General features: G+C 41.9%; 1 protein-coding gene across 4 annotated transcripts in view; it reads left to right on the top strand.

The window, feature by feature from the left end:
- The window catches only part of Kcnq5 (potassium voltage-gated channel, subfamily Q, member 5), a 564,252-nt gene extending 543,281 nt beyond the window's left edge, over window positions 1-20,971 (top strand). For 2 of the 4 annotated variants that reach the window (NM_001310477.1, XM_011238368.1), the window contains 3 exons: window positions 13,446-13,577; window positions 14,312-14,438; window positions 16,245-20,971. In NM_001310477.1, the coding sequence (NP_001297406.1) occupies window positions 13,446-13,577; window positions 14,312-14,438; window positions 16,245-17,207 (1,222 nt within the window). In that variant the 3' untranslated portion in view covers window positions 17,208-20,971. The remainder of the gene's footprint in view (window positions 1-13,445; window positions 13,578-14,311; window positions 14,439-16,244) is intronic. The other 2 variants (NM_023872.3, NM_001160139.1) reach the window with 1 other exon arrangement.
- Window positions 20,972-23,212: the final 2,241 nt, after the last annotated feature.

Raw genomic sequence — 23,212 nt, 5'->3', positions numbered from 1 at the left:
CTGCTCTTACGAAGGACCCACATTCAGCTTTGAACACCCAAATTAAGTGGTGCACAACTGATTATCAGGTCAGCTCCAGGAGATCTAATGCCCTCCTATGGCCTCCATGAGCACACGTGTACATATCTACACAGAGACTAATAATACTCATTTTTTAAAAAGTCATGAATATTTGGCAAATTCACACAAGAAAATGAATGGATGGTTTATATTTGTTTTAACAAATGTTTGAAAGTTTTATCACTGCAATAGATGTTTATTTTAAAGTCTCAGAGTCATAACCAATTAAAATGCAAAAGAAGTTGTATAGCACTCTTTAAGTTCTCACCTTTCTTACTCTCCTCTCTAGCTCTCTCCTCTCTCCTCTCCTCTCCTCTCCTCTCCTCTCCTCTCCTCTCCTCTCCTCTCCTCTCCTCTCCTCCTCCTCCTCCTCTTCTTCTTCTTCCTCTCTCTCTCTCTCTCTCTCTCTCTCTCTCTCTCTCTCTCTCCTCCCCCCCCCCGTGGTCATGGCCGGCCTCTCTCTCTTTCTCCCTTCTCTCTTTCTCCCTGCCTTTCTACAATAAAGCTCTAAAGCCTGGGGGTGGGGGGAGAAGTTGTATAGCTTATTTGCGTGCACTTGCACTAGACTAGGTTATGGCTCAGATATACACACCAAGGCAACGTGCAGTATCATTTGAAGAATCATGCATTTGGGAGCATGCTTTACTCACGAGGCAGTGTGGTGTTCTTATGCTTCTTACTGTTGTGCTTGTCACAGAATTACTACATCTAGCGTGAGAGTCCCTCTTAATGAGATCCTCAGTGACCATCGTTCATGCATAAGCTGGTTTTATAGATGCAGAAAGTTTGGGTCTTTTCACATAATTATCTCAGTGGCAGAGTGCCCGCCTAACATGTTCGAACTTCCTGGAATTGATCCCCAGGACCACTAAGCAAAAGTCTGAATGAGATTACTGTTCAACAGTTTTTTCTACTAGAGATAATTAAAGCCAATCCAAATGCTCATTATTGTGAAAAGCTGCAAGAGAAGCTACTAATTTTACCATGTTCCTAATTTCTCCTAAGATTTATATGCAAGAGTTCCCGTGCCTGTTAGGTTTCCCTGCAGGCAACCTCCTATATCCCAAGTCAAGCCAGCTGTTTAAAGAATCAAGTGAAATAATCAAATCAAGAGGGGAAACTGAAAAAAAAAAAAAAACTCTCTTTTTGTATATTCGTTTGCAATACTCAGGCTGCAACCCAAGGCCATGTGCATAATCAAACAAGCAAGCACTCTTACCATTGAACTACACCTCTAGCCCCTCAAAGAATTCTTTAGCTGACTGTATTCAGGCAGCATAATAGATCATCCATCCAACATCATTACCCTACCAGGCTGGCTGCTAGAGAAATTTAAAGGGATAGGGCAACCTATATCCAGCCTTATCAGAGAGAGAGGGGGGGGGAGAGAGAGACTAATAAAAGAAATATAAAGTTGGGCTGGAGAGATGGTTCAGTGGTTAAGAACACTGACTGCTCTTTGCTCTTCCAGAGGTCCTGAGTTCAATCCCCAGCAACCACATGGTGGCTCACAACCATCTATAATAGGATCTGATGCCCTCTTCTGGTGTGTATGAAAACAGCTACAATGTACTCATATAAATATAATAAATACAACTTTTAAAAAATCTGAAAACAACAACAACAAAAGAAGTATAAAGTTAGGTGTGGTGGCCTGCAACTCCAGCATTCAGGAGGCTAAAGAAGAAAAACAGCAGTTTCAGTGTCAATCTGGATTATATGGAAGAGGAAAATAAGAAGAAAGAAGAGAGGGGAGAAGAGCAGAAGGAGAGGGAGAAGAAAAAGAAGAAGCAGAGATAAGGGTTAGCAGTGGCTTCTCTCTCTTTTGCAGAGGTCTAACTACTGACTCTTTGTATTTCTTCCCAAGGAGCTGGTATTTACACTCTAAAAATATGAGCTGAGCTACTACTGTGCCCCAAGCACAGGGATAAACATTAACAAGGGAGACAGATCCCTGCTTACAGTCATGAGGCCCAACAAGAAAACTGCAGTCACTCATGATGCTGAGCAGGATAGTTGGATCTTGCATAAATCTACAAGTCTACAGGATATGGCAATCAGAGAAGGGTGCAGCAAAGAAAGCTAGATGATCTGTAGGTGCAAGGTTATTTAAGGGGAAGGATATTGAACACTGGTGAGCTGCAAGTGTGAGAAAATGCAGAAGCAGCATTAGAAAGGGTATGTGCTAATAGAGGGGGGTAAGCCAGGAAAGTACACTAAAACTGAAGATGGAGCCTGAACTGTTTTAAAGAGTAGGAAATGTGAGGAGTTTTTAAATACAGAAGCAAGTTCATCTGATGAGTGCTTTATTCTGAAGTTTGAAAAGAACCTATAATGCTTTTATATACATAAAATATATGTGTGTATACATTTATATGTATGTATATACACACATGTATATACATACATATACATATAATCATACATTTATTATATTATGTTATATATATTAAAATATAATATTTTATTTTATATATACATACATTAACATCACAGCATATTAAAAACCAAGAACCTATATTAAAAACCAGGCAGGGGTGTCAAGCCACCTATAATCCTTATGCTCAAAAGGCAGAAACATGGAACACAACTCAGGACACATCTGCTGATTAAACCAACTGGATCACTGAACCTTGAGTTCAAGCAGTGACCTTGCCTCAATAAAAATGTAGCAGGATCAAGGATCATCCCCAACTCCAACCTCTGGCTTCCTTACACATGCACAATGTATCATGCACGCAAGTGTTAGTACTTGTCAAGTATCATATACACACTGGGAAATCCTAGCCCTCAAGAGAATCAATTCAGAGACAATTAGGGCTATATAGCCAAACTGTGTCTTAAAACCAAACAAAAGAATATAAGTTACGCCGGGCGGTGGTGGCACACGCCTTTAATCCCAGCACTTGGGAGGTAGAGACAGGATTTCTGAGTTCGAGGCCAGCCTGGTCTACAAAGTGAGTTCCAGGACAGCCAGGGCTATACAGAGAAATCCTGTCTCAAAAAAACAAAAACAAAAAGAATATAAGTTACAGAATGTAGGAAAGGATGGGTGAGAAATAGGAAGAATGGAGAATGGTGTATGTCTTAGTTAGGGTTTTACTACTGTGAACAGACACCATGACCAAGGCAACTCTTCTAAAGACAACATTTAATCGGGGCTGGCTTATAGGTTCAGAGTATCAGTCCAGTATCATCAAGGCAGGAACATGGCAGCATCCAGGCAAGCATGGTACAGGAGGAACTGAGAGTTCTACATCTTCATCTGAGGCTGCTAGCAGAATACTGGCTTCCAGGCAGCTACAATGAGGGTCTTAAAGCCCACACCCACCGTGCCACACCTACTCCAACAAAGCCACTCTTAATTCTAACAGGGCCAAACCTTCTAATAGTGCCATTCCCTGGGTCTAACATATTAAACGTCACAGTATGCTTTGCTTAAGAGAAGCAACTACTGAATTTAAAGTGCCAGTGGAGCTTAGCAGCAGAGTGACTCTCTCTCTGGATCTGTGGAATAGTAAGCAAAGCAAAACAAAACAAAACAAAACAAAACAAAACAAAACAAAACAAAACAAAACAAAAGGAATGGAGACAAACATGGTACCCATCAGCAGAGTGACAACTGTCTTACTGATGTCTTATCCCAGGAAGTAAAAAAAATAAATAAAATGGTCTACACAGATTCCAATGCTTGAAATCATTCAGGGGGCCTCAAAGAATAAAAGGGAAAAGCTCCAAGTGGACAGGCAGATACTGAAAGACAGATGGAGGTGTAGCGGAAGATGACGTGGGGGAACTAGCTTGAGCAGAAGACAGAAGTCAAATGCACTAAATGCTGCTATGAGCTCAGAAAGATGAGGAAGAAGGTCCTTGGAAAGTGTCCATCGGTGTTAAGACCCCGGAGGGGGGAATGTCAGTGTAGAGGAAAGGGTTTGAAGTCAGATAGCAGGCAGAGCACTTCTTAAAACACAATATTGGAATCTCTGGCTCTAATATGAACAAGGGTGTCAAGAAATTCTTTGTGACTAGGGAAGACTCAGCTCCTCTAAATAGCTCACATCTGATCAGCCACCAAAGAGCCAGTGATGGCCTGTCAAACTTTCTAAAGTGGATATGCAAATCAGACCCCACTGTCACCCTAGATTGCATGACAGTCTTCTAGTCTTCTTTCTGCTCGACCTGTGCAAAGAGACACACATGCCCCTTCCTCTAATGCAATCTAGACTGTGGGTCCTTCTGAAGTCTCACTGTATTTCAGATACAAATACTCCACCGAGAAAAGGCTCTACTTGTCTTTGTGCTTGTTGATGTTGTTTGTAAGTCTACAAGCTGTTTAATCATCATGAGCTGTTAATCTTGCTGATGTTTTCTTTTCTCCGTTATTTTAACAGAGGTAGTGGTTCATTGTTTCCCAGTCTCTATTAAGACATTCTTGACAGCCATTCTACAGTAAAGGGCGCTGCCAGAAGAATGTTGTAAGGATCATTTAGCACATGTTTTTAAAATCAGCTAATGTATTCCCTAGGATATTCTTTGGTTTTGTTTTGAAGATAATTACTTGTGGCCAAATTTTTATTGAGGACGAATTAAACTACTGTTCCTAATGGAGGCACAGTGTGATAACATGCAGAGATTTTTTTTAACATTTTATTTGGTTATAATTTAAACTGAGCCTCTTTTTGTTGCTGGAACAAAGTGATTTAAGGATAATAGAGTGTGTGAGCACATTTTTACTTAGTCTTTTCACGTTTTAAAGTTTATGCAGAAAGACAAAGTCCCCATATTTAGATACCATACCAAGGTTAAGCAGACCTTGTAAGGCAAGTTAACTATTAGATCTACAAGATTTTTCTTGAGTTTTACTACCTTTCTTAAGAAAATTCACCAAGCCTTCAGAGCATCCTCTGTAAACTCTCAGCTAGAGAACAATAATAATTTAGGCCAGGCATGGTGGCACTTGCCTTTAATCCCAGTGCCCAGGAGGTAGAGGTAGGCAGATCTCTATGAGCTCAAGGCTAACCTGGTCTACATAGTGAGTTCCAGGATGTCAAGAGATACACAAAGATACCTCCCCCCCCCCAAAAAAAAAGAGGAGGAGGAGGAGGAGGAGGAGGAGGAGGAGGAGGAGGAGGAGGAGGTGGACAGACTCTTTTGACAGAAATGGAAACATGTTCTAAACCAGCCAACTGGTATACCTGTGCATTAGTTAAGTTTTCATTGCTTTTAAGAGACACCATGACTAAGGCAATTCTTTCATTCCTTTAATTTATTTATTCATTTTATATCTTCATCATTAACCCCCCCCCAGTACAATTCCTTCCTCCATTCCCCATCCCTTCTCCTCTGAGAATAGCTCCTATGTATTCCCTCTACCTTGCCACATCAAGTCTCTGCAGGGCTAGGTGCATCCTCTTCCACTGAGAGGCAAATATTAATTAGGCCTAGCTTACAGTTTCAAAGGTTTGGTCCATTATCATCATCGCAGAAAGAATGGCAGTGTGCAGGCAGACATGGTGCTGGAGGAGTGGAGAGTTCTACATCCTGATCCACAGGCAGCCAGGAGGAGACTGTCTTCTGTAGTCAGCCAGAAGGAAACTCTGGATCCTCTGGCCAGACTTGCACACTTATATGAGAACTCAAAGCCCCAATCCCACAGTGACACACATCCTCTAACAAGGCCACACCTCCCTATAGTGCCACTTCCCATGGGCCAAGCATATTTGAACCACCACAACCTGCTTACAACCTCTACTGAGAACACTAAACAGACTATATACAAGTGAAGCCAGTTTGTATATCTCTACTAAAAAGTGGGGCTTGAGAGATTACTTGGTGGTTAAGAGCCCTTTTTTTTGCAGACTTATGTTCAGTATGCAGCAGCTACATGGTGGCTCATAACTATCCATAACTCCACTTCCAGAGGGACTGGTGCCCTCTTCTAACCTCCCACAGGCCCCAGGCATACACTAAGTACACATGCATACATTCTGGGAAAATGTTTACATACATTAAATATATTTTTCAAAAGCTAAAAAGAAAGAGAAAGGCAGACAGACTGAGTCAGGCCATCTAAGGTCTCTGAGCCTTCCCTAGTAACTAGTCCCCCAGCCCGAGATGAAAGAAGAGTTGAGGAGTCGGAGGTGAGTGTTTCTATAATTTGTTTTACAGGATCTTCAAAAAAAACAAATACTTAGCCTACAAATAAAAGTATATATTGTTGATTATGTTTATATATTAACAAAAAAACAATATCACTAAATACCATAATGAATAACAACACATATGCTTACAAGAGGAGCAAAAATTACCAAATCATGTTGACCTGGTTGCCTATTCGGTGTGCTCCATGAATACTACCAAACTTGAGTTAAGGTCTAAAAATTGAAAATTTGGGGTAGGCTTGGGTTGTCAATCCAGTGTCTCTATCACTCAAGAATAAGCATCACCAAGCCAGGATGGGGTCCTTGTGACTTCTTTCTTTCTTTGTATTTATTTTATTATCGAGACAGGGTTTCATTGTGTAGGCCTTGCTATCCTGGAACATTGTAGATCAGGATGACCTTGAACTCACAGAGATCTGCTTGCCTACAAGCATATGCCGCCACCACCCTGGATCCTTGATTTTAAAGTTATTAGAGGCTGCATTTCTCACGGCAACTGAAACATCAGAAAATGGAGTTTTCTGAACTCAGAAGAAAGGCTGTGACATACAAAAGAGCTGAGCATAGGACCTCAAGAATCCAAGACAAAGTAGGAAGAATGTCCAGAGAGGAACCGCACATGTATTTTAGAGACAGTGGAATATATGATCAGATGCCTTAGAGGTGGACATACAGGATCCCTGTGACAGGCTGTTACCTCCAGAAACCATGTGCTACTATTTCCTCCAGCCTAGCTGAACACTCTCCATCTCTGCACTCTCATATTGACCTGTGCTCCCAGCTGCCTTCTGTCTGCTTGCCAGCTGCCTTACTAGTCCGAAAGTGCTGTGGCTGAAGGGGCTTGTGTCTTACACTGGCTTCCTTCAGTGGTGGACTAGAAGGTGAAATTATCCATTTCCTATCCAAGCAGGTGTTTATCACAACAGCAGGCAAACAAGACCAAGGTTGTCATTAAATCTCTGCGGCTTGGAGTGTAGCTCTAAAAAGCACTTTCCTGGTATTCATAAATCCCTGGATTTAATCCACAGCACTACAAAGTAAAGTGTGTGTGTGTGTGTGTGTGTGTGTGTGTGTGTGTGTGCGCGCGCGCGCACGCATATGTATGTATTGATGCCTAGTCTCGTGTGGCAGCTACACAGCCTGTATTTCCAGGTACTCAGACCACTTGAGTCTCAGAATTTAAATCCAGCATGGGCAACATGGTGAAATTCTGTCTCAAAATAAGAGGAGAAAGATTCAAAAATCTCTGGGTCGTATCCCAGACCAATTAAATCAGAATTAGAGTCAGAGCCCAAGCTCCCTGGGTGATTCCGAAGAGCAGCCAAGCTTGGGTAATAGTGCTCTCTTCACAGTCAATCAAACGCCTCTTCAGTTCACAGTCAGTTGGGCCCTCTCTGCCCCACGCACGGTTTGGCGGCTGGCCGGACCATCCATCTGTTGGTGGCAGCAATAGTCACTGCTGCTTCTGTTTTCTCAGGATTCTTCTCGCTGCATATTCATGTCTTCACCCTGATTTAGAGCTACTGGAAGGAGACTCTTGTGAGATTTTATAACTTGTGGCAACACAACAAATGCACCTACATTTCCTTAGCTCCTCAGAAGCACACATGTGTTTGTGTGTATTTATAGACATATTCTACCCAGAGTTTAACTTTGCTGTAGTTCCTTAGTTCTCAGAAAATGTGTGAGCAGGCTTCTCCAGTTTCTGGAGGAGGTGCCAATTCAGAGTCTGTGGTGAATCTTCAGCACCCTCTAGTGGTGTTAGTGGAGTACATCTGTTTTGTTCAACAGGATCGTTTTTTCCACGCCTCTTGATTACCAACAGCATCCAAGGACACTGACCTGAGGAATCGTCTGTTGCATTAATTAGCCCTGTGATACAACTCGTTCGTGTGAAGAAGAGTCTCCACTAAGTATAACTGACTTCTCAGCCTTTTCTTTGTCCCCCAAAGGCCAGCCAGGAATTGCCATTAAGAATAGGCCATTCACTTGGCAATGGTTTATTGCACCTGTTATGTGAGTGAAAAAGGCCCTAGTACGTCAAAGTACCAAAGTATTAAGACAGTAGGAGAGTATAATAATTAAGGGCTTTGCAAATTGTACTTGCAAAACACATGAAACTGAAGAAGAACGAACACCAAAGTGTGGACACTTTGCCCCTTCTTAGAATTGGAAACAATCACCCATGGAAGGAGTTACAGAGACAAAGTTTGGAGCTGAGACAAAAGGATGGACCATCTAGAGACTGCCATATCCAGGGATCCATCCATAATTAGCCTCCAAACGATGACACCATTGCATACACTAGCAAGCGTTTGTTGCAAGGACCGTGATATAGCTGTCTGTTGTGAGACTAGGCCGGGGCCTAGCAAACACAGTAGTGGATGTTCACAGTCAACTATTGGATGGATCACAGGGCCCCCAATGGAGGAGCTAGAGAAAGTATCCAAGGAGCTAAAGAGATCTGCAACCCTGTAGGTGCAACATTATGAATTAACCAGCACCCCTGAGCTCTTGACTCTAGCTGCATATGTATCAAAAGATGGCCTAGTCGGCCATCACTGGAAAGAGAGGCCCATTGGACAGGCAAACTTTATATGCCCCAGTACAGGGGAACCCCGGGGCCAAAAAAATGGGAATGGGTGGGTAGGGGAGTGGGGGGGGGGACTTTTGGGATAGCATTGGAAATGTAATTGAGGAAAATACATAATAAAAAAAATAATAATAATTAAGGGCTTAACTCTGGAGTCAAGCTGACTCATTCCTATCCCATGCTTGATAGTTCTTTAAGTATGGGCCAAGCGACTTGGCCTCTCTTTGTACTACGGGTCCTTATCTGCAAAGTAATTATACACCTCTCTCCGAGTGTATTAAGAAGTACAGTCTAATATTATCATCACCCTAATTATTAAATATATTTTAAAGGCTCTAATTTTAACCTGGGGCAATGTCCCCAAACATTTCCCCCACCCCTAGATAATGCACAAACTATCACCACTTCTTTTGGTAAACAAGGAAGAGGCCCCCAAAGTCTTTGACCTCTTTGACAACCCATTTCATAGACTTTCATTTATTCCTGGTTTCTTGGCCACCCCTCATAGTTCTTATCTAAAGCAGGGATGGGAAACAACAGCTAAGTCAAAACTCTTACCCAAAGTTCATTTGGTGCAAATTTGGGGTCACTGGGTCATAGCTGCATTTGTTTGTCTGTTTTCTCCAGAAACCATAGGACCTGCAGGACACACGACTTTCACCTGCTACCCTTTCACCTCGAATTACGTCTTGCCCTTTATCTGGGTTTTTAAGTTTCTCTGTATTTACACCCACCTATGTAGAGACAATTAAGACAGAATTTGCAGGCTAGCCCAAGACACAAAATCAGCTTTCACCCTCTACCCACCAACCCAGGACTTCACAAACCCCAGATCTCTCTTCCTTCTCTTATTCTGACAGATAAAAGTCATCTTCTTTGTATCTTAAATACAATGGTCTTGGAAAGGCAAGTCAATGAATAATTGAAAGACCTCTCAAATTCATAATTGAATAGCTTTTCTTAAGACGTTTCCCTCAAGGTAGATATGGTGGCACATGCCTTTAATCCCAGCACTCAGGAGGCAAAGGTAGGCAGATCTCTGTGAGTTCAAGATCAGCATGCTCTACAGAGTGAGTTCCAGGACAGGCAGGGTTACCAGGGACCCCCAAAAAAAAAAAAAAAAAAAAAAAAAAAAAAAAAGTTAATTCCTTAATTTTCAACAATCTCGTTTCTTCCTATGGTTTAAATTATTAAGCCTTGAACTTCATTTGATCCCCTAGGTAACCAGAAAATGGCCTAATCTCTGCTCTCTGGGAGATAATATATTTCAAAGTAAAAAGTAAAATGTCAGACCACATCAAGAATATTGTGTGTATACTAAAATGGAGATATAAATAAGCGGGCAACCCCTGCATTTGTTCAAAAGGAAAATATTGCAATCAGTAGGGTTAGGGAAAGAAGGAATCTTTTGAGATGACGATGGATGAAGTTGTGGATGTTGCTGTAGATTCACTTGTGCGAGTGTTAGAGATCACATGACTAGCCTGGACAAGCTGCGTTATAGTTATGAAGCTTCTTGCCTCCAATCCTCCCTGTGAGGGAGCTCTCTGGATTGCTAGACCATGAGCCTTGGCATCCACAAAAACTTACCACTTAACAGGTGAATGACCTTGGACTGGGTTACTCCAACTCTAGCTCTCCCCTGACTCCAAGAGCAAGGTGGGGAATTGTTAGTTTCGAAGTGGTGTGGTGCAGATAAACTGCTTAGCGCCTTGTGAGACATCCAGAAAGGTGGGACTATTAGAGAGCCATCGAAGAGGGCAAGAGCTGTCTATGTCTTGTTCAACCTTGTACCCTTACCACCCAGCTGAGCATCCAGGGGATCATACTGAATGCTCCCATCCAGGTCACTGCAATGGAGATGCAGACTCAGTTTGGAACACCGCAGTGATCATCACTGTCAGCATGGGAGGTTAAGGTCTAAAGCAGGAGCCAGGAAGACCTGAGTGGGATCCTGCTTTGCTGTGTAATGGTTGCTTATGTGGGGGAGGCGAGGAAGACAGTCTAAGATCTTTGTATTTCTGCTTCACAAAATATGTATAAAGCAGAAAAGACCATCTCTTCCAGTCCTGTTGAAGCTAAGGCATCGTGAATGCACTATGCACACACGTGTGTGTATACATGTTCATGTGAGTGGCTACATAGAGGGATATGTGCGGGTGGAGGTCAGAGATTGACATTTGATGGCTTCCTCTATGGATTGGTTTTTTGAGGCAGGATCTCTCACTGAACCTGGAGCCCCAGCTGTGCCTCAGTTTGTATGTGAATACATACTCGGCATCTAGACCTTCAAAACCAAGGTTCCCCAGCGCCAGACTTTCTTTACTTTTTACTGAAAAATCTTGCCTAAGCGGTTTTAAGAAAACAAACAAACAAACAAACAAACAGATTACTGAGTCTGATAGAGCATGTGCCTTTAATCCCAGCATTCTGGAGGCTGAAGGCATGCTGATCTCTGTGAGTTCAAGACCAGCCTGGTTTTCAAACTGAGTTCCAGGGCACCCAGAGCTTTTACAGAGAAGCTATGTTATGAAAAGACAAATAAATAAATAAATAAAATTTAAAAAGAAAAAGATAAAAGGAGGAAGCAGAGGAGGAGGAAGAAGGAGGAGGAAGAGGAGGAGGAGGAAGAAAGAGGAGGAAGAGGAGGAGGAGGAGGAGGAAGAGGAGGAGGAAAAGAAGAAACAAACACAGAATCCCTTTTCTGAATAAGAATATTGATGTTGAAAAATATGGTAAAGAGCTAGGATGTTGTGGATGAGTGATTCAACAGTAATTAGGATATAAATAATTTGAGGTTAAAGATACAATTAGAAGATAGAGTTGGGGGTTTTTTAAACTACTAAACAACTTGGATTCAGTCAGCTAACCTATCACATCAGATAGGTAATAGATAGTTTCTCTCTAAACTCTAATCTTTCCACTTTTGACCAAAGCATCATAAATTTTAGTTTTTAGAACAGAGCCTAGTTCCCTGTCTGGAATCCATGACTGTTGTAATAGGGATCAGTGAGCTATTTAATAGCTGAAAAACACCATCAGGTTTAACATTTACCACCTATGAGGCTGCACAGATTAATTAAAATGTCACACTCCTTTGCCTTTAGCAGGCGCTTTATGACACTATTGCAGTCACTAATTACCAAACCAAATGAGCTACTTGATGGCATCATGAAAGTGACTGGTGAAATACTACTTTAAAATCTGGGGCTCGGGCTAATGGGAGCTTTCTAATGAATGAACTCTTATCCCTTAAAAAAATGTTTATATCCAAGTTTCATTGATAATTGTGCTTAAAAAGAAAAAGTGGCTAGCTAATCCAAAACTATATGCAGAAATAGTTTACGGAAATTTTTACAAATTCAAAACTAGTATGCATTATTTTGAGATTTGCAAACATACTTGCATCTCAAAAATGCATACAAGATGCTTGCAACCTAGCCTGGCAACCTAAATTTGACCCCTGGGATACACATGATTGGAAGAGAGAATGGACTACTTTAGGTTGTGTTCTAACTCCACATGTGGTTGTGGCATATATGTATGCAGAAAGAGAGAAAAATAGAAAGAAGGAGGGGGGGAAGGGAAGGAAGAAGGGAGGGAGGAAGGAAGATGTAATTTCATAAAAGACCACTTGGACAACTATTCTGTTTATGGAGGAAGGCTTGCTTGAGAGTGGTGTGTGTGTGTGTGTGTGTGTGTGTGTGTGTGTGTATTTGTCTCACTGTGTGTATGTACCTATGTGGGCATGTATGTGTGCGTACAGATGTGCATGTGAGTGCACATAAAGTTCAGATCAAATGCTTTCCTCAAATTCCACCCTATCTTTTGAGATAGAATCTCTCACTAATCCTGACTCACCAATCTAGCTATGCTGGCCGGCAAGTCAGCCCCAGGAATCCAGCTGCCTCCACTCCCCCCAGCATTGAGACTACAGGTGTATGCCACCAGAACCAGTATCTTTACATGAATGCCAGAGATCCAAACTCAGGTTTCCTCATCCTTGTATGACAAACAGTTTTCATAAATGCATCATTTATGCATTTATGCAGTATGCTCTATTTTTAAGATCTTATATTTTGATCGTAATGTATCTTGAATGTCTGTGGTCACAAAGAATTGCATTTGACTCTAGTTTTAATTGGAGATTTCAATGAGTATTAAACAGATATAACACTTAATATTTAGTTTCTTTCATAGTGTGTGTTGCTATGCTGTGTGTCTCACATGAAATATTCTTAATAATGCCCTCTTTAAACTCTGGCTTTTATACTGCATTACTGTAGGAGCATAAAATAATTTAATACATGATTTTTGCTTCCAGGAGTTTCATGTGTGTATATATTTAACAACCTAAGGCAGCATTGCATATGCTAAGCAAGTCTCCTAACACTGAGTTGTATCTTTGGTCTTTTTTCATCCTGAGACAGGATGTTGCTAAGTTTTCCAGGCTGGCCATGGAAGCAAGGCAGGTTTTGAGCTCGCAGTCTTTCTGCCTTGGCCTCTAGAGTAAGTGGGCTTGTGGATCTGTACACTAGGAGATTTATTGTGTTGTTGTATTTGCTGACAAATGTATAGAAACTTATTTTGACCAAGTTGTGGGCAATAATATTCACTATGTATTGATACAGAATTATGAAGTTTCATGTTGCAAAGCGGAAGTTTAAGGAAACATTACGCCCATATGATGTAAAAGATGTCATTGAACAATACTCTGCTGGTCACCTGGACATGCTTTGTAGAATAAAAAGCCTTCAGACACGGTAAGCAATGGGCATGGAAACTATCTGGTATTTCCTACAATACACAAAACCTTTCGATTCTGTATTTCCGACTCTTGTTCGGTAAGCAACAGGGTGGTTGCCTTTTAACATAGATTGTATTCTTCTTTTCGTAAATGGAGAGAAGGTTAGTGGTACCTCGTAGGGTTGAGCCAACTATTGACTAGTCAGTGTAGTTTGTAACACGTAGTATCCTTGGCACTGGCTAATCAGTCAATGTTAATGATAGGCTAACATGGCAGCTCAGTAGAACACTTTACAAAAAAACCATAGCTTCCTTACTTGCTTATTGCCCACATATCAGGTATCAAACAAATCCTCACTGAGCCTGTTCTATCAGTGTAAAATCATCAGAGTTACGATTTCATGGCTTTTTTGGTAGAACTCAGAACTGACAGGTCCAAGGGAGACGTTATTTTGTTTGGACAGTTTCCCTCTAGACGCTCCTTCCTACGTGATTTCATATTTGATCATATGTAATGCTGTGTTAAAAGAACCATCAGGGGCTGGAGAGGTGCCTTAACTAAGAACACTTGCTGCTCCTCCAGAGGACCTGAGTTCAAATCCCAGCACCAATGTTAGGTGGTCCACAACTGCATGGAACCCCGGCTCTCAGAGAATCTGACTCTTCCAAAGGGACCCGCACACAAGTAGCAGACACATACACACACATATATATTTAGTGCCTATAACCAGAAATCTTCTTTGTCTGGCAGCGTTGATCAAATTCTTGGAAAAGGACAAATGACGTCAGATAAGAAGAGCCGAGAGAAAATAACAGCAGAACACGAGACAACAGATGACCCCAGCATGCTCGCCCGGGTTGTGAAGGTTGAGAAACAGGTAGGGCTCAGCCCCACTTTCAGCTGGGATTCATTCATCAAGGCAGAGTATCTGCAACTTCAGTGTTAATATTCATGCTAATCGTTTTAAATTTTATTTTATGTGTGTGAGTGTTTGGTCTGCATATACATCTGTGCTCGAACTTTAGTGCCCAAGGTCAGAAGAAGCTGTTGGATCTCCTAGAACTGGAGTTGTGAATCGGTGTGAGCTGCCATGCCCAGCTGTGGGTGCTGGGTATCACACTCCTAGTCCTTATTAGTGCCCTTAACCTGAGCTCTCTCTCCACCTCCTGAACTTAATCTTGTTTGTTTTTTGAGACAGCGTCTCTCTACAGAGCTCTGGCTGTCTTGGAACTCACTCAGTAGACTAGGCTGGCCTTGAACTAACAGAGATTCGCCTTCCTCTGCCTCCCTGGTGCTGGGATTAAAGGCCTGTGTCACCATGCCTGGCCTCCTAATGATCAGTATATGTTTTAAGAATGAAATGGAGAGTATCTAATTGCCTTATGAATAGACAATGTTCTTTAAAACACCTTAGGATTGCCACTTTTATCTTGGGCTGGCGAGATGGCTCAGCAGTTAAGAGCACTGACTGCTCTTCCAAAGGTCCTGAGTTCAAATCACAGCAACAATCCATAATGAGATCAGACTCCCTCTTCTGGTGCATCTGGACTCAGCTACAGTGTACTTATGTACAATAATAAATAAATCTTCGGGACATGGCGGACAGAGTGGACCAGAGAGAGCAAAGGTTCTAAAAAAAAGAAAAAGAAAGAAACTTTTATCTTAGCCGGGTGGTGGTGGCGCACGCCTTTACTCCCAGGCAGAGGTAGGTGGACTTCTGAGTTCGAGGCCAGCCTGGTCGACAAAGCGAGTTCCAGGACAGCCAGGGCTATACAGAAAAACCCTGTCTCGGAAAAAAAAGAAAGAAAGAAAAAGACAAAAAAAAAAAAGAAAAAAAAAGAAATTTTTATCTTGTCAGTTAATAATTATCTGAAAGCAACTAAAGAATTTCAAAGGTTAAAAACAGCAAAAGTCAGCCATATTTTATTTTCATAGTGTCTCCTTTAGTTTCCTTCATTTAAAACAAGATTTTAAAATCTCCACCATAACTGTGGCAAACATTGGTTATTTGTTAACCCTGATACTGTATCTTCTCAAAGAGTCTTCTCAATGGAATTCATTTTATTTATTTTATTTATTTCGGGACTTGGGGGGACAAGGTCTCACTATATACCTCTGGCTGGAAGTCACTACACGGATCAGGCAGGCCTTGACCACTTAGCCATCCACCTGCTTCTGCCTCTCAAGTGCTAGGATTACAGATGTGCACCACCAAGTCTGGCTTTCACTTTAAATTTGATTGATCCTTAAGTTTCCTAATTTCATGATAGTCTAAGGTTTCACTAAACTTCACTAGCATCCCAGAAAGGAAAGCAAGCAGTAATGCAAAGAAAATCTCCGTTGAAAATCATCTTGAGGTTGCATTTCAATGGTACTTAATTGATTAAATAAATAAATAAATAAACAAATAAATAAATATAAAAACTCTATTTAAAGTTTTAAAGAGAAGAGAGGAGGGTGCACAGAGGGTCCCATAAATGCCAAAGTAACGCCCTCCTTTTCCTCCTGTGGCACTGTCACGACCAGCGAACACGACACTCCATAAGAGTTAAAACTGGAGTGGCCTTCATAGTAGTTATTTTACTCTGTCAATACAATTTTATTTCACCTTTCAGTACCAAAAAGTCAAGTCAGTTCCTTATAAGAGTGTGTACTGGTGTCTAACTATTCTCTCCGCTTCCAGGTCCAGTCCATCGAATCCAAGCTGGACTGCCTGCTGGATATCTATCAACAGGTCCTCCGGAAAGGCTCTGCCTCCGCCCTCACTCTGGCATCCTTTCAGATCCCGCCTTTTGAATGTGAACAGACCTCTGACTATCAAAGTCCTGTGGATAGCAAAGACCTGTCTGGCTCAGCACAAAACAGCGGCTGTTTAACGAGGTCAGCCAGTGCCAACATCTCAAGAGGCCTGCAGTTCATCCTAACACCAAATGAGTTCAGTGCTCAGACTTTCTATGCGCTTAGCCCTACTATGCACAGCCAAGCTACCCAGGTACCCATGAGTCAAAATGACGGCTCCTCCGTGGTAGCCACCAATAACATTGCAAACCAAATAAGCGCCGCACCCAAGCCAGCAGCCCCAACAACTTTACAGATCCCTCCTCCTCTCTCGGCCATCAAGCACTTGTCCAGGCCAGAACCTCTGCTCTCAAACCCCACCGGCTTACAAGAGAGTATTTCTGATGTCACCACCTGCCTTGTTGCCTCCAAGGAAAGTGTTCAGTTTGCACAGTCAAACCTGACCAAGGACCGTTCCCTGAGGAAAAGTTTCGACATGGGAGGAGAAACTCTGTTGTCTGTCCGCCCCATGGTGCCCAAGGATTTGGGCAAATCTCTGTCTGTACAAAACCTGATCAGGTCGACAGAAGAACTGAACTTACAGTTTTCAGGCAGCGAGTCAAGCGGCTCTCGAGGCAGTCAAGATTTTTATCCCAAGTGGAGAGAATCCAAATTGTTTATAACTGATGAGGAGGTCGGTGCCGAAGAGACAGAAACAGATACTTTTGACGGCACCCCACCGCCTGCGGGGGAGGCTGCTTTCTCATCAGACTCTCTAAGGACTGGAAGGTCACGGTCATCTCAGAACATTTGTAAGACAGGAGACAGTACAGACGCCCTCAGTTTGCCTCACGTCAAACTGAACTAAGTTCTTTGTTTCCTTTCTAAGCATAGCTGTTCTTTTAGCCATACATATCACTGCATGAAGTACTCTGGAAGCCCGTCTATAGAGTTGAAATCGCACAAGAGTCAGGAAGAACGCGAAAGGCCATTTATAAGCCTGTTATCTTTTAATTGCATGAAAATGCATGTTTAGGGGTGGCAGAAATTCCAAGGTACATCGACATTAATCCATGCATTTAATAACGTACCTTGAGTCTAAAATCCCAAGCCAACAGTCGCTGCTGATGCTATGGGGTGTGTGAAGATGCCGGGATATTAGTTCAATTGCAAGAGTTGACGCTGTGTTTTGAAATTGTGAAAGTAAACACCTTCAAATTTCAGGCATTTCTGCTTTATGACTAGATACCAAGTACATTTTCAAAATTAGGCCATAATGTATGTTTAGACACAATGGCTATCAACAGCTGCTAATAACAAAAGTAAAGCAGAATTTGGGATATAACCGAAATGGCTGCTTATTTCAAGAAACCTTTGCCAGCCCGTTTCTCCTAAGTCATTTCATCAATGTGATTTGAATGTCAATCTGTGTGCTTCTGGTGACTTAGCGCTGTGGCAAGCAGTTTCGCACATTGTTTTCATGTTGTCCTTTACGCTGCGAATGTTTTCCAATTAGAATATGGCCAGATAATGTTATTGAGGGCCAGTGGGGGAGGAGACCTCCCCTTCCTACGGCATCTTCCACTTCATGACAACATAGTCTCTAATGGAGGAGTCAACCCTGAAAATGGTCAACCTCTCTACAAGCATATGAAGTACTGGTGGATTTAACAGCCTGTGCAACGGGGCTGGTCTCTCTGTGAGGATACAACCACAGGTTTGCCCATCCTGTCCCCTCAAATGGCCAGGGTGACTAACAATTCCCATTTAGTGGACATAGAGGTATAGGGCCTGGGGAAGGGGTTTCCTACTTGAGGTTGGGGGAAAACAACTTGGAAAGACTCCACAGTTACCACAGGTGGGTGACATTAAAGGAAGTACATCTCCATCCCCCCCCCCCCGCACCCCATGGGCAAGGAGGAGAGGAGCCCAAAATTTGAAATAAATAACTAGATTTTCTTAGAAAAATAAATATTGCTAGGAAATCCAACTACCTAAACACCCACTTATTCTTGTATAGCAGAGAATTTTGCAAGCTATTTATTTTTAATATGCCCTGAGTGTCTTTTGCTATTAAGTAGCACATTTTGCATATGAAAGGCTAAAATGAAACTTCCTTTACTTTTATACTATAGTGAACATTTTTCTATTCTTCCCAACAAAGTTATCCCACATAAGAAACTACCGGCTCAGTTTCCAGATTATGAACATTTATAACTGCAAACCAGATAGCACTGGATGGGTCTGCAGATCAAAACTCCTTAGTCATGTATTATGATGGAAAAGAAACAAATAAAAAAGTGTATTTATTAAAAATGCATTTCCCAAAAGGCAAGCAATACTGGCTGCTTGTTAGAATTCAACCCCATACCTGTAATCATGGAGACGGGGAACCGAAGATAGAGGATCATGAGTTCAATGCTAGCCTGGCTCATACAGCAAGACTGTGTAAAGAGAGTGGGGGGGGCGGGCTGCTAAAGAAAGATCTATAACTGCCATTTAAATTATATAAGCTTTAACTAAAAGATTCCTGAAAGAAGATGTTTTTCTTTTTGTGCTGGGTGGTCTGGGTTGGGAGAGTTGGGGGCCTTTTCAACCTTTTTAGCATCCAAGCCAAATGAGCAGAATCTCTAGGGATGTCAAGTGGTTGATGGAAGCAAGGAAGGCTCTCAACCCACCAGCCTCTCCCCCAGCAGAACGCTGTCCCTGAACAATCGCCCTTACTTTTCTTTCCCCTAACTGGTAACTCTACACCACAATTTTGCTTTAAAACTTCACCAGGTTTCAGCCAGCCTCCACCCTCAAGCAAACCAATTCTCTCTTCCTCTGTTTCTTCCCAACCTTTAAGTAACTTTGTCATTTAAAGTCTTCCCCCCCACCCCTTTCTCTCTCTCTCTCACCCCTCAAGGACACATGCAGGGTGTGGTCGCACACCTCTAATCCCAGGATTTGAGAGGCAAAGTTGGGTGGATCTTTGTGTGTTCAAGGCCAGTCTGGTCTACAAGGTGTGTTCCAGGCCAGCCAGGGTGACAGAGAGACCCTGTCTCAAAAAAAAAGGAAGGGGGGGGGGGGGAGTGTGTCTGAAAAAAAGACAAACAAAAACTTTCTTGGACTCTTAATACGGTCTCTTAGAGTGTAGCATTCAGGATCTTCTGACCTATGAGAACATCTTTAAAGTCTAAATTCTACACTCCATTGAAATTGGAATGCTCCTCAAGCCTTTCGAGCTATTCTTCTCATTTTGCAAACAGACTGCTACTCAATTATTATATGATGTTTTATTTACCTATGTCTCCAACCAACCTGAATGATGTACCCTCCAACGGACATTACACACATGTGTGTATACCCACAACACATCCCTCACCATTGAGCAAAAGCCAGAGAAACCTGCCTGGCACTGAACAAGGCTCACTCCAAATACGGGCTGAGGAAGAGGAGGGAGCTGACAGCTTCCAGACAGCACTGATACTGTCTCAGGTTGAACCCCACTGGCAGCAAGAATTGTGAATGTATCAGGGACCCCTTCTTCTTAGGCATCCTCGGGCCTCAAGCACAGTACAGTTCATCTAACATAGCTGAAAGCTGAAGATTCAGAGACAAAGCCTAAACGTGTCCCTACGGTCTTAAGCACAGCAAAAATGTGAAGAATGGCATTGAGAACGATGTCTGCACATTGAAGCCATGACCACTTTGTGTCTGCTTTATTCTAGCACAAAACCACCTGGATGTTGGTAGGTTTTGGGTGTGTACATTTCAGAGGTATGTCTATTATGTCATGCTCTGGGGGAACAGAGGAGGGGTCTCCCATTTACACTTAGCAGAGACCCATTGCTCCACCCCAAAGAGTGGCAGGGGTGACGGAAGGGGAGCACAGGTTAGCCGAGCACACTGAATAACCCTGTGCTTTCTCAGCCCAAACCCATCTGCCCTCCGCAAACCACAGGGTTGGTGGAGCTCATATAGAACAGCAATCATCCCATGCAGGAAGTTACCTAAAACATGTTTGCCACGTCTAATCTAAATGTTTGCATCATTACAATGTACAAACATTACAATGTTTGTTGAGCCAAATTAATATCTGTAGATGGCAAATTCATTTAATTTAAGAGCTTTATTGGGTTTTCTAAGTACTTAATTTGGGTTCTTAGGTGCCTTTCTGACCTGCTATTGGCTCAGCCTTTTGGTATTTTGTTTTTTTCTGGAAGGTTCTTAATATGAAAATCAAAAAAGCCTAATAGAGGAGTTGAGGCACACACTAGGTATATATCATACCTATTTCCAGAGCAAAACTATAAAGAATGATGAAACCCAGGCAAACAGATCATCCAGTCAGATGCTATCACAGATGCTAATTCCCCAGAACCCAATTTATTTATTTATTTTTTTTGCCTTAAATGACATGGTTGTGTTTTTGTAAGGAAAATTTAATTTAATATAATTATGTGCATTTAACTGAGCAGTTCCAAAAGTCATGTACGAAAACAATGCAATTGTCTGTTTCCTGAAAAACAACTAAATCAGGAATAGCACACCCATTTCAAGCTATCATTAAAATGTAATTTCCTTTGCTCTTTTACCAAGATGATATGTTTTAAACTAAAACATTAAAAAGATGTCTATAAACAGCTAGTGTGACTGCTTTTATCTGGAATGAACTGGTTGGGTCTGTCTTAAATGTCTGCAATGAGATCTATTGATAGACTTCTCCGGAATTGGCTGACTGACCCAAGTAACTCAACTGTACAGATTTTGTACAGATGTATGTCTGTGGTGGTGGTAAAGAAACTGTTGCATTTGGGGAATGGAAGAGATTTGCATATGTTCTCAAGGATAAAATTAGGAAAATTATAATTTTTTGATTGCTGAGGATTCAACTAAGGTTCCTGGCCATGTAAGCCCTAGACCAAACAAAACCTAATTTGATATGGATCATCACAATCAGTCCGAGTTATTGATTCTTCTGTTGAGTACAATTCTGACTAGCCCTTACCCACACTTCCTGAAGCAGAAGCTTTGTAGATTACAGATTAATGTTGACTTTAGGATATTTGAAAATACATAATACACTTTTTGGTTTGGTTTGGTTTGGTTTGGTTTGGTTTGGTTTGGTTTGGTTTTGGTTTTGGTTTTCTTCGAGACAGGGTTTCTCTGTATAGTCCTAGCTGTCCTGGAACTCACTTTGTAGACCAGGCTGGCCTCGAACTCAGAAATCCTCCTGTCTCTGCCTCCCAAATGCTAGGATTAAAGGTGTGCGCCACCACCGCCCGGCCATAATACACTTTAGAGATGGAATCCAAGTCTATACATGAAATTCGCTATGTCACATACACTCAAATCTAAAACCTTACAAATTCTAGGCAAGTACTCGATCATGGAGCTCACCCCAGACATTTATAGTTTGTTAATAATGTGTGCCATGGAAGAACGTTTTATGGAATTTTCTATTTATGGTGATCATGTCAACATTAAAAAGCTTTTAGATTTGTTAGCTTTGGGGATTCAGCCTTTGAGATATTCAACCAGTATAACAAAAGGGTTTGCTAAAGGAGACATCAAGAAATGGAAGCCATATAGTTATCCAGGACTATATGGGTGCATGCACACAGCTCTGCCTTACCAGGAAAATGTTTCTACCTCAAACAGACAGTAGGCTTTGTTCCAAGAGATGCTCCACTAGAGGCTGCAGCAATGGGAGTGCTTACTGCTCCTACAGAGAGCCCAGCATCATCCCCCAGCACCCACCAATGAGCGGCTCACAACTTGCTGTATCCCTAGTTCCACAGAGTCTGACACATTCTTTTGGCCTCCAAGGGCACTGCACACATTTGTCATACATAAACTCAGGGAGGAATATACACATAAAATTTAAGAACAGCCAGGCATGGTGGCGCACACCTTTAATCCCAGCACTCGGGAGGCAAAGGCAGGCAGATTTCTGAGTTCAAGGCCAGCCTGGACTACAAAGTGAGTTCCAGGACAGCCAGGGCTACACAGAGAAACCCATTCTCAAAAAACAAAAAACAGGGCTGGTGAGATGGCTCAGCAGTTAAGAGCGCCGACTGCTCTTCCAAAGGTCCTGAGTGCAAATCGCAGCAACCACATGGTGGTTCACAACCATCTGTAACGAAATCTGATGCCCTCTTCTGGAGTGTCTGAAGACAGCTACAGTGTACTTATATATAATAAATAAATAAATAAATAAGTATTAAAAAAATAAATAAAAATCCTTTAAAATCAAAACAAAAAGCAAAAACAAAAGAAATTAAAAATAAATAAATCTTTAAAAAGCAAAACCAAAAACATAAAAAGTCAGCCATGGTAGTCATGCCTGCAGTTCTAGCTATTTGAAGAATAAGACAAGAGGTGGAAGTCTACATAGTGAGACGCTTGGTTTAAACACAAACAAGCAAACAAAAACCCAACAACTACAACAAAACTATCAGTAAGAATAAAGATTCCCATTACTTTTAACTACTGGAAACTCTATTTATGAGTTCAAAAATTTTCAAGGAAATCAGAATCTTGCAACTTCTAAATACAGAGGCATAAAATCCTTAGGAAGACATCCTTATGTAAGGGTCCAGGAATCGACTCACAAGCCACACAAACCCCTATCTCAGTCAGACAGGGATAGTTTATTGAACATACATCCTTAGACTTGACCAAGGCCATGACCCAGATTCAGGAACTGAACCCTGAGTTAAGATCCTACAGGGATTTTAAGTCCAAAATCCACAAACATCTGTGCCAAGTTACTTCACCAATCAGGATTTAGGGACAGGAGGGTTCTCTTAGGAATATGTGTTTGTTGTACACTTATCCTGCTCCCATTGGTTAGGGTATTCAACTGTGGCAGGGAACTTGCCTTGT

This window comes from Mus musculus, chromosome 1 (genome assembly GCF_000001635.26).
Source record: "Mus musculus strain C57BL/6J chromosome 1, GRCm38.p6 C57BL/6J".
Taxonomy (NCBI): Eukaryota; Metazoa; Chordata; class Mammalia; order Rodentia; family Muridae; genus Mus; species Mus musculus.
The sequence above is the reverse complement of the archived record's forward strand: the minus strand, read 5'-3'. Positions and strand labels throughout refer to the sequence as shown.